General features: G+C 41.5%; 1 protein-coding gene across 10 annotated transcripts in view; it reads right to left on the bottom strand.

Annotated features, from left to right (window-relative positions):
* The window catches only part of MCMDC2 (minichromosome maintenance domain containing 2), a 96136-nt gene that overhangs the window by 72943 nt on the left and 10536 nt on the right, over window positions 1-12657 (bottom strand). For all 10 annotated transcript variants that reach the window (XM_063709239.1, XM_055349482.2, XM_055349481.2 and 7 more), the window contains 2 exons: window positions 9613-9850; window positions 2557-2762 (listed from right to left, as the gene is read on the bottom strand). In XM_063709239.1, the coding sequence (XP_063565309.1) occupies window positions 2557-2762; window positions 9613-9850 (444 nt within the window). The remainder of the gene's footprint in view (window positions 1-2556; window positions 2763-9612; window positions 9851-12657) is intronic.

Consider the following 12657-nt stretch of genomic DNA (forward strand, 5'->3'; position numbering starts at 1 on the left):
GGGCAGGTCTTTCCTGCACTGTTCTCATGATAATGAATAAGTCTCATAAGATCTAATAGTTTTAAAACGGGGAGTTTCCCTGCACAAGCCCTCTTCTCTTGTCTGCCACCACGTGAGATGTGCCTTTCACCCTCTACCATGATTGTAAGGCCTCCTCAGTCATGTGGAACTGTAAGTCTAATAAACCTCTTTCTTTTGTAAATTGTCCAATCTCAGGTATGTCTTTATCAGCAACATGAAAACAGACTAATACACCCTCATTTTGTTTTTATTGCTTTTTTTTGTAGAGATGGGGTCTCAGTGTGTTGCCCAGGATGGTCTGGAACTCCTGGCCTCCAGCAATCCTCTTGCCTCAGCCTCCCAAAGTGCTGGGATTCCAGATGTGAGCCACTGGGCCCAGCTAATTTCTGCATTCTCTTATAAAGTGAAGCAATATGCTATGTGCCCTGAGCACACTTGTACATTCATGCTGGTATGCCAAGAAGGCAAGGTTCTGACTACTCTTTGCCCAGTCCATGGCTGTCCATATCCTTGCTAGTTATAAATCTTGCCCAACCAGTATTACTCTAATACAGAACCATACAATGACATTATAAGGAAAAAACCCTACAGACCAATATCTCTCATGAACATAGATTTTAAAAATCCTCAACAAAAATAATAGCATATCAAATCCAACAATGTAGAAAAAGAATTATACACCATGACCAAGTAAGCTTTATCCCAGGTATGCAAGGCTGGTTCAATATTCAAAAATCAATTAATGTAATCCATCATATCAATAGGCTAAATGAGAAAAATCATATGACTGATGATGGCAGGAGGCAGACAGGTTGCTGGGCAGATAGGGGCAGGTCCCTGGTGGAACCCAACCTTCAGGCAGGAGACAGCCTGAAGCCTGAAAACCAGGCTGCCAGTTCTGGGTGGAGTCCACCACCTGGAGTGAGAACTTCCTTGATGCCTTTCAGCCAATCAGATGGTGCTTTTTCTGGGCCCACCCATGGACCAATCAGCATGTACTTCCTCCATTCTTAGCCCATAAAAACCCCAGACTCAGCCAGACTCAAACACAGGTTGGGACTACCCGCCTGGGGGTACGAGCTACCCACTTCAGGTCTCCTGTCCACTGAAAGCTGTTCTGCCATGCAATAAAACTCTTCTCCACCTTGCTCACCCTCCAGTTGTCCACATAAGCTAATTCTTCCTGGATGTGGAACAAGAACTTGGGACCTGTTGAATGGCAGGTGTGAAAAGGGCTATGACATTCTCCTGGCAGGCTTGCTGAGCTGCAAATGGGAGCGAAAAGGGCTGTAACACTTTCCTAGCCAGCTCACTGAGCTGTGAGTGGTGACACACTCTTGTTTGCTGGACTGCAGGAGTGAAGAGCAATGACCCTTCTGGAGGCCCAGACCTCAGGATTTCCTGAGTCAGAGCTGTAACACTATAATCCTCCTGCCTTCTGCCAGCCTTGGGTGGCTGCCCCACAACAGAAAGTGGCGATGGGCTGGGCCAGCCCAGGAGCCACAGGCTGGAGTGAGGCAGTGGACTGAAAGAGCTGTTAACATGTGCCCCACCATCTGCTGAGCTGTGGGAAGCAGGAACAAGAGAGCTGTAGCATGCTTCCCTGCAGCCCCTTGGGGCTCCACCATTGCTGGTGTCTCCAAGTTTTCAGGTGCCATCCTGTTCCCCTCATCCAGACACCAGGGCCCTCGGTAGAAGCCACTTGCAGTATGCCTGTTCCAGCTACAGCCTTGCATGAAGCCAGCACCTGTGCCAGCCCCTGGAGCTGCCTGCCCTGCCACAGCAGCTGGTGTGCCTGGCTATGTGCAGTGGCCGGACCCTGTGCTTGCTCACTTACACACCCCTCACTGCTCCGCTCCTGGCTTATCCTCAGCAGGCATGGGATCTGGACTGGTAGTGTGAGCCAAGTGCAGCCTGCCAGGCTGAGTGAGCAGAACAAGCCCAGCAGGCAGGAGTGAAACTCAAGCAGAGGTGCTGCTGGACATAGAGGTTTCTGGCTTGAGAAGCAACACCCAAATGATCCTGTGACATGATCATATTAACAGAGGCAGACAAAGCATTTGACAAAATCCAATATCCATTTATGATTAAAAAAAACCTCTCGGAAAATTAGGAATAGAGAAGAACTTCCACGGATAAAGAATGTCTACAAAAAATGTACAGCTAACATCATACTTAATGGTGAGAAACTTGAAGCTTTCCCACTCAGATCAGGAACAAGGCGAGGATGTCCTCTCTCAACACCACTTTTCAACTTTATACTGGAAGTGGTAGCTAATGCTATCACTAGACAAGAAGAGGAATAAATCTGGTCCATTACAAGTTCATGTGTTAGCACACTGAGAGCAAAGGCTAAAACTGTGCATTTGCACATTAAATTTCTGTTTAGCTTATAAAACCAAAATGAGAAATGCCATCTAACATAATTTCTCAAACCCTCAAACAACTGCAATACTATCTTAACTGTTAAGTATCTCAACATGGATGAGAGTATAGGTTAAACAGATGAAAATTAATTTAAAAAATATTGTTTACCTGTTTGAAGCTGTTCAAGTTTATCTTTTTTGTGTGAAGCCAAGTCTCCTATAAAGCAGATACCACCTTTAGCTAGCAAAGCACTGCCAGCCTGAATGCTAACTGCTCCAGTTCCATACTTATTCCTGGATAGAGTGGGAAAAATTTCAGTAGAGACTAGATGACGTATACCACGGGGGACAAGGTTTATGCTAAAATTCAGAAGCCTAGGGAAAAAAAAATAAACTTTTCATTACTATTATTTAATTTTCAAAAGTCACAATGTATTAAATTTAATTTTATTCTGTGTTTACTGAGCACCTGTGATACACCAGCTATTGTGCTAGGGATAAAAATATATATGACTAACATGGTAAAATCCCGTCTCTACTGAAAATACGAAAATTAGCCAGACGTGCTAGTGCATGCCTGTAGTCCCAGCTACTCAGGAGGCTGAGACACAAGAATCATTTGAACCTGGAAGGCAGAGGTTGCAATGAGCCAAGATCGTGCACTCCAGCCCGGGCGACAGAGTGAGATTCTGTCTCAAAAAACAAAACAAAAAAATATATACGAGACTTGGACCTTAACTTGGAAAGCTCACAGTCTAAAAAGAGAGACATAAAAAACTAAAACACAATGTGATAAGTACTAAAAAATGTCTTCATCCTGGTGACAGAGCAAGACTCCGTGTAAAAAAAAAAAGTCTTTAGAACATCCATGGTGGCCAGGCGTAATGGCTTACAACTGTAATCCCAACACTTTGGGAGGCCGAGGCAGGCAGATCACTTGAGGTCAAGAGTTCAAGACCAGCCTGGCCAACATGGCAAAATCCCATCTCTACTAAAAACACAAAAATTAGGTGGGCCTGTAATTACACGCCTGTAATCCCAGCTACTGGGAGGCTGAGGCAGGAGAACTGCCTCAACCCGGGAGGCGGACATTCCAGTGAGCCGAGATCACTTCACTGCACTCTGGCCTGGGTGACGGAGCAAGATTCTGTCTCAAAAACAACAAAAACAAAAGAACATCCATGGGAGTATTATTTCTTCCTGGAAGGGAGTCAGAGAAAGTTACAGAGAGATGACATTTGAATTAGGCCTTCTTCTTTTTATGGATTGCTTTCTTTTGCCTATTCAGAATTTTTGCATTAGGCTTGCTAGTGTCCCATCAAAACTATCACTCTGCTGTTTCTGTCATGGCAATTATGTGGTTTTTTGTTTGTCTTTGTTTTCTTTTGTTCTGTTTTGAGTCTCTCTCAATCGCCAAGGCTCTAGTGCAGTGGCGTGATCTCAGCTCATCGCAACCTCCGCCTGTCACTAGGCTGGAGTGCAATGGAGCAATCTCAGCTTCCAACCTCCACCTCCCAGGCTCAAACGATTCTCCTTCCTCAGCCTCCCAAGTAGCTGGGACCACAGACATAAGCCACCGTGCCTGGCTCAATTTTTTGTTTTTTTTTTTGGAGAGACGGGTTTCACCATGTTGCCCAGGCTGGCCTTGAACTCCTGAGCTCAAATTATCCTCCTGCCTTGGCCTCCCAAAAAGCGCTGGGATTAGAGGCTTGAGCCACTGTGTCCAGCCAAATTTTTTTTTTCTCTTAAGAGACAGAGTCTCACTCTGTCATACAAGCTGGAATGCAATGATGCAGTCATAGCACACACAGCCTCAAACTCCTGGACTCATGCAATCCTGCCTGCTCAGTCTCCCAAGTAGCTGGAACTACAGGCATGAGGCACCTGCCTGTCTCATGGCAATTGTTGATATGTCATTTTGGTTTCTAACCTCTTTGCTAATTGCCTCAGTCTCTTCATATCCCAAATTTAAATTCTGAAAAAGGAATATGATTACCTTAGCTTAGCTTTCAAATCCTTGCCACAGAAATTACAGCTTCCTAGTGCAATCACCTATGATGAGTAGACATAGACATGTGACACAAAAGGGGGTGATACAAAAGTAGGCATAGACATGCAGTGCACAAGAGTGAGATGTGGATAGGTAGATGGTATAAAATATGTCTAGCGCATGTACTATTCTAAGGAATTTGGATGTTTGAAGATATATAAAATGAGAGAGAGAGAGCGATATTTAGAAAGAAACCTTTGCAAGCCTATAAGGAGTGGTTCTCAACCACAGCCTGCACTAACCTTACCTGGGGAGATTTAACAAATTCCAATGCCAAGTGCCACCCCAAACCACTTAAATTAGAAACTCTGGGGGTGAGACACAGTGATAAATATTTTTTAAAATTCTCCCAGGTGATTCTAATAGGCAGCTAGGCTGAGCGCTTAGTGATATGGAACAATGAGCCTCAAATTTGGCTACACATTGGAACTGGCTAAGGAACTTTTAAAACTACTGATACACAGAAGGTCACAGAATACAAAGTCAAAATATAAAAATCAATTGTATTTCTATATATTCATAGCAAACAATTGAAAATGAAATTAAGAAAACACTACCATTTTAGTAGCATCAAAAATATCAAATATTTTTAGAACCAATTTAACAAAATATTTGCATGACCTTTATGAAAACATAACTGAGAGAAATTAAAGAAGACCTAAATAAATGGAGAGATATGCCATATTCATGGATTGGAAGACTCAATATTATTAAGATGTTAATTCTCCCCAAAATTGATTTACACGTTAAATACAGTTCCAATCAAAATACTCAAAGGCTTCTTTTTGGTTGGTATTAACATACTGATTTGGCTGGGCTCAGTGACCCACATCTGCAATCCCAGCACTTTGAGAGGCCGAGGCGGGAAGATCACTTGAGCCTGAGAGTGCAAGACCAGTCTAGGCAATATGGCAAGACCTCATCTCTACAAAAAACTAAAAAAATTAACCAGACGTGGTGGTTCACACCTCTGTTCCCAGCTACTCAGCAGGCTGAGGTGGGTGGATCACTTGAACCCAAGAGTTTGAGGCTGCAGTGAGTCATGATTGTGCCACTGCACTCCAATTTGGGCAACAGACCGTGACCCTGTCTCAAAAATAAAAATAAACTGATTCTAAAATTTATTTAAAAATGTAAAGGATCTAAAATTTTTTTAATCTTTAAAATGAAGGATTAAGTTGCATTACCTGATTTCAAGACTGAACACAAAGCTACAATAATCAAGGGAGTGTAGTATTGGTATAAGTATAGAACAACAGATCAAAGTATTAGAAAAGAGAGTTCAAATAGATTTACATCCAGTTCAATTTTATACCCAGATTCTGCCTAGTTCAATTGAATTTGAACAATGGTATCAAAACAATTTAATGGGGAAAGGAAAATCTTTTCAACAATTAGTGTGGAAAAATTGGATAAATGCATAGGAAAAACATTAACTTTAACTCATACCTCCTACCAATCTCTGGGAGATTAAGGCAGGAGGATTGCTTGAGCCTGGAAGTTTGAGACTAGCCTAGCAAGACTTATCTCTACATAAATAAATAAATAGTAAACTAAAACTATAATGCTTCTAGAAGAAAACATTTAAAAACTCTTCATGACCTCGGGATAGACAAAGATTTCTTCTTCTTTTTTCTTTTTTGAGACAGGGTCTTGCTGTGTCGCCCAGGCCAGAGTGCAGTGGCACAGTCTCTGCTCACTGAAACCTCCACCTCCCGGGTCCAAATGATTCTCCTGCCTCAGCCTCCCCAGTAGATGGGATTACAGGCAAGCACCACTATGCCCGGCTAATTTTTTTTTTTTTTTTTTTTTTTGTATTTTTAGTGGAGACGGGGTTTCACCATGTTGGCCAGCCGGCCTCGAACTCCTGACTTCAGGTGATCCGCCCACCTCAGTCTCCCAAAGTGCTGGGGTTATAAACATGAGCCACCGCGCCCAGCCAGACAAGGATTTCTTAAACAGAAGTCAGAAAACACTAAGCATAAAAGTAAATAATAAATTGAATTTCATCAAAACTTAAAAAGTCTGCTCATCAAAGATACCTTTAGACAATTTTTAAAAAGCTTTATATCTGGAGAAAAATTTTATAATACATATATTTGGCAAAGGACATGCATCCAGAACAACTAAACTAACAAATGAACAAACACTTTATAAAAACAGACACTTCATAAAAAGAGATATATGAGTGGCCAATAAGCACATGAAAAAGAGTTCAAATCAATAGTCATCTCGGAAACGCAAATTAGAACAATGACATATCATTTCATTCCCACTAGTATGGCTAAAATGCAAAGGGCTCACAACACCAAATGTTGATGAGGATGGAAACAAGAGGAACTCTTTACATTGTTGGTAGGAATGTAAAATGGTACAACCACTTTGGAAAACTGGCAGTTTCTTTCTTTTTTTTTTTTGAGACTGAGTCTTGCTCTGTTGCCCAGGCTGGAGTGCAGTGGCACTCTCGACTCACTGCAACCTCCACCTCCTGGGTTCAAGCAGTTCTCGTGCCTCAGCTTCCAAAGTGTAGCTGGGTCTACAGGCGCATGCCACCATGCCCAAATAATTTTTGTATTTTTAGTAGAGATGGGGTTTCCCCACATTGGCTAGGTTGGTCTCAAATTCCTGACCTCAGGTGATCTGCCTGCCTCAGCCTCCCAAAGTGCTGAGATTACAGTCATGAGCCACTGCGCTCAGCTAACTGGCAGTTTCTTATAAAGTTATAGGCCAGGCACAGTGGCTCATGCCTGTAATCCCAGCACTATGGGAGGCCAAGGCGGGTGGATTACCTGAGGTCAGGAGTTCGAGACTAGCCAGGCCAATATGATAAAAACCCTATTTCTACTAAAAATACAAAAATTAGCCAGGTGTGGTGGCATGTGCCTGTAATCCCAGCTACTTGGGAGGCTGAAACAGGGGAATTGCTTGAACCCAGGAGGCGGAGGTTGCAGTGAGCCAAGATGGTGCCATTGCACTCCAGCCCGGGCAACAAGAGTGAAACTCCGTCTCAAAAAAAAAAAAAAAAGTTATACATATACCTTATGACCCAGCAATTCTTCTCCTAGGTATTTACCCAAGATAATGAAAATACGTGTCCACAAAAAGACTTGTGCAGAATGTTTACAGCAGCTTTATTCATAATAGTCAAAACATGCAAAACCAAATGTCTTCCACTACGAGAATAGATAAATGAATTTTGGTACATTCATATAATGAAATGCTACTCATCAACAGAAACAATGAACTACTGATGTACACAATTGGATCAATTCAAAAATATTTTGAGTAAGAGAGACTAGACCCAAAAGAGGATGCACTGTATGATTTCATTATCTGAAGTTCAAGAACAGGAAAATTAATCTATGGTGACAGAAATCACCAGTGAAGATAGGAACTGATTGGAAGAGGGAAGGAGGGAAATTTCTGGGGTGATAGAAATGTTCTATATCTCATTGTGGTGATTAAAGGAGTGTATGTTATTTGTCAAAACTCAATGTTTTTAGTGATGATAATAAGATCTGATTATTTCACTGTATGTAAATTTTACCTAAAAAGAAAAAAAAAACCAATCTCTCACACAGCCCCAAATATCATTTAAAAAGTCAAAAGGTTAATGGCAAACAGAAAAAGAAAGGCCTTAATTTACATGCATCACAAATCAATAATAAATAGATAAACAACATAATAAAAACAACAATGATCAAGAATGGGAGGTTCATAGAAAAATAATACATGTTTAATAAGTTTTATATGATGCAAAAATTATTTCCAATTAAATACATGCAAATTAAAATAAAATACAATTTTCCACCTATCAGATTGCAATTTTTTTTTTTTTTTGAGACGGAGTCTCGCTCTGTCACCCAGGCTGGAGTGCAGTGGTGCGATCTCGACTCATTGCAACCTCCGCCTCCCGGGTTCTAGCAATTCTCCTGCCTCAGCCTCCTGAGTAGCTGGGACTACAGGCTTGCGCCACCACACCTGGCTAATTTTTTGTATTTTTAGTAGAGACGGGGTTTCATGGTGTTAGCCAGGATGGTCTCGATCTCCTGACCTCATGATCCACCCACCTCACCCTCCCAAAGTGCTGGGATTACAGGCCTGAGCCACCACGCCCAGCCCAGATTGCAAAATTTTAAAGTTGGATAATGAGGTGAGAGGATCGCTCGAGCCCAGGAGTTCAGCCTTAGCAACATAGGGAGACTTTGTTTATATAAAAAATTTAAAAATTAGCCCAGTGTAGTGGCGTGCGCCTCTAGTCACAGCTACTCAGGAGGCTGAGGCTGGAGGATCACTTGAGCCCAGGAGGTTGAGGCTGTTGTGAGCCATGATTATGCTACTGCATTCCAGCCTGGGTGACAGAGTGAGACCCTGTCTCAAAAAATAATGATAACAAAAATATAAGTTTGATAATACCCAGAGCTGGTGAGGCTGTGAGGAAAAAAATTCTGTCAGTAGAAGAATAAAGTGGTACAATCTCGGCATTTGGTACCATATTTACACCACCAGTGGCAATTTAATTTTAGCAAAACATAATCTATTCAATTAAATTACTGTTAATTTCAATTTAATTTTTTTCTATTTTAAATTCATTTTGTAAATTTATTTTTTGCTTTGGAATTGCATACAAGATACTAAATAGGGAGCTTATTTCTAACTTTGTGAATATTTAAGCAAGTTTTAAGGAAAGGGTACTTGCTAGTGGGGAGCCACAAAATGCTAAGTAGAGGCTTACTCCAAAGTTAGGATGATGTTCCCCCCAAACAGTAATTATGGCACTTCTGACAGCCTTATCTGGATGCAGTGAGTCAATATTATTGATGGAATATTGAAGAAAAATAAGAAAATGGTTAGTTTGTTCCTTAGGGGGAAGATTATTCAAAACAAAGTACAGAAAGAGAATACAGAGCTAGGGAATAGGGGGAAAGGAAGGCTGGGAAGGATGCATTTATTTACAAAGGTCTGAGTGGGGAAATAGGTTGAAAATTGGAGTAATTCAACTTATCACTTATCAATTTATCTTTCAAAGGTTTTGAATTTTATTGATAAAGATTGATTTAAATACTTATACTGGCTCAGAAAAATTCTAAATATTCTTGTAATAATGCTCATGGAAAGGATGTATGCAAATCTGTGACCAATTAATATTTGTAAAAATTCATGTCACATATATACCTGTCTATGAGTAGAGTATCACTTGTTATAATTAAAATATCCAGGCAATCTTCCAGTTCCTTGTTACGGTCAGTTGTCTGTACTAGACTCATCAACAAACAGAGCTTGAGCAAATTGTAAGTCCCAGGAGGGGTAATTTGTGATGCAAAGATATTGGCAAGTATTGCTGTAAACTTCCAGCATGAGCTGGAAGTTAAGGAGAGGAGACACCTGAAGTTGTCACTAATTCCTGAAGGAACTGAAAGTAAATATTAACATATATATTAGAAAGGGTTTTAAAACAAGATAACATTATAGATATTTGACTCCCTTTATCTAAAATGTTATCAAATTGTAGTTCTAATAATACCATATTCTTTTTTTTTTTTTGAGACAGGATCTTGTTATGTTTCCCAGGCTGGTCTTGAACCCCTGGCCTCAATTGATTCCCCTGCCTTGACCTCCCAAAGTGCTATGATTACAGGCCTGAGCCACCGTGCTTGGCCTTTAAATTCTTAGAATGATATTAAATTATGATTCGAGGTCATGCTAGTTTACCATTTCTACCTCAGGGAACGTAATAGAAGGAAGAAGTCACCCCTTGTGTCCACATAGATTGGCTGTGGGTTGTAGGCAAATCCCTCATTCTTCTCCTTTTAAGATCTATGTGAGCAAACCAGATCATGGAGCGCCTGCATTGCTGTGTTTGCTCCTATATTTCTATGTATCACCTTCAGAGAGGAATAATAAGCAGAATGGGAAATATTTGAATGTTGCTGTTAAATAGAAAGATTTATATTCCACTACTTTGAAAGCGCTGTACTGTAGTATACTGTAAAATTCTAGATCTTCTCCATCCTCTCACTCTCCACCTCCTGAAAGGAATGAGTGATTTATCCAATTGGTAATTTGGGTGGAACAGCTGTGCATGTATAACCTAGTCCCATTCTCCTTCTTTCTGGGCTGCCATCAAAAAGCGGTGATTTCCTCTAACTCATCCATGCCCATGGACTAAGAGAGGCCTACTTTAGTCCAGCTCTTGCCACATTTGGGTAGTTAAATACATCTCATTCTGGAGTTTGGCATAAGAAAGCACACTCTCCACCTACAGAAAAGTCGTATTCTGCTACCAAATCAATAAATTTTTAAACACTTCGCAGAAAATATTTAAAAGATCACTAAACCCTCTATAATTCATCAGTGCTTTCTTTCTTTAACATTTTTGTTCTTTTAAGAAGCTTTTCTCTTCAAGTAAGTAGAAGTATTTAGAATCTACTTGCATTTAAATTCACCTTGGGTCTCTATTACTACTGATGATTATCCACAGTATGGAGGCTAAAGAAACTTCATCTTGGGCCAGGCGTGGTGGCTAATGCCTGTAATTCCAGCACTTTGGAAGGCCAAGGTGGGCGGATCATGAGGTCAGGAGTTTGAGACCAGCCTGGTCAACATGGTGAAACCCCATCTCTATTAAAAATACAAAAATTAGCTGGGCGTGGTGGTGAGCACCTGTAATCCCAGCCACTTGAGAGGCTGAGGCAGGAGAATCCCTTGAACTCGGGAGGTGGAGGTTGCAGTGAGCTGAGATTGCATCACTGCATCCCAGCCTAGGTGACAGAGCAAGACTGTGTCTCAAAAAAACAAAGAAAGAAAAAAAAAGAGGCCGGGCGCGGTGGCTCACGCCTGTAATCCCAGCACTTTGGGAGGCCGAGGCGGGTGGATCACGAGGTCAGGAGATCGAGACCATCCTGGCTAACACAGTGAAACCCCATCTCTACTAAAAATATTAAAAAAAATTAGCCGGGCATGGTGATGGGCACCTGTAGTCCCAGCTACTCGGGAGGCTGAGGCAGGAGAATGGCGTGAACCCAGGAGGCGGAGCTTGCAGTGAGCCGAGATCGCGCCACTGCACTCCAGCCTGGGCGACAGAGCGAGACTCCATCTCAAAAAAAAAAAAAAAAAAAGAAAAGAAACTTCATCTTGGAAGCTAATCTGCTATGTTGACTTCTGATAATCTGCGAAAGCTCGGAGATTTCCAGTTGATCTATTGTTCCTCATGCAAGAGCACATACTTACCATAAATCCTGCCCTTAGATCAATCAACCTTGATAAATTAATACTTACAGTAAATCCTGTCCTTAGATCAATTCCTATCCAATCCCTCTGAAGCATGTGTACTCTTTCCCTATCTAATTCCTGGGTCTGGGGGTAATAGCACGGAGATCTACCTGTCTTGTGGCTGCCCAAGATCATGCTTCTGTCCTTAAGTTCACCAGTAAAACCACCCTATAATGACAAGCTGGACTTGTCTGCCTCCTTTGTTTTCTCAGGTTCTTCTGCATTTGGGGATCACTTTGAATATATATAGCCCATTCAGGGAACATACGGATTACAAAAAAATCCAACTCTATTCAAGATTTAATCAGCCTTTTCTATATTTAGATACTTGTGAGCCAAGTTAAAAGAATAGGTCTGCTCTCCACTTTTGTTTACATAATGCTAACGCATGTTGGAGTTGTTAAAGGAAATTATCAGTAATAAAGGTGATATTTTGGTCCTCATCTGCCTTTATCTTATTTCTTGATTTGGTTCAGAATTCAGTTGAGGAAAAGGACGCTTTTTTTTTTTTTTTTTGAGACGGAGTCTCTATCACTCAGGCTGGAATACAGTGGCACAATATTGCCTCACTGCAACCTCTGCCTCCCAGGTTCAACCGATTCTCCTGCCTCAGCCTCCCAAGTAGCTGGGATTACAGGCACCTGCCACCATGCCCAGCTACTTTTGTATTTTTAGTAGAGATGGGGTTTCACCATCTTGGCCAGGCTGGTCTTGAACTCCTGACCTCGTGATCCGCCTGCCTCGGCCTCCCACAGTGCTGGGATTACAGGCGTGAGCCACAGCGCCCAGCCAAGGATGCTACTTTATTGAGCTCTCCTTCTCAGACCACAACAGTTAACCCAGAATTGCCTTGGCTAGTGGTAGAGAAAAATCCTTTGACTAATCTCCAACCTTGAAACATTTTTCTCATTATTAATTATTTAAAAAATTAAAATAAGGCTTAGCCCA

Source organism: Gorilla gorilla, chromosome 7 (genome assembly GCF_029281585.2).
Source record: "Gorilla gorilla gorilla isolate KB3781 chromosome 7, NHGRI_mGorGor1-v2.1_pri, whole genome shotgun sequence".
Taxonomy (NCBI): Eukaryota; Metazoa; Chordata; class Mammalia; order Primates; family Hominidae; genus Gorilla; species Gorilla gorilla.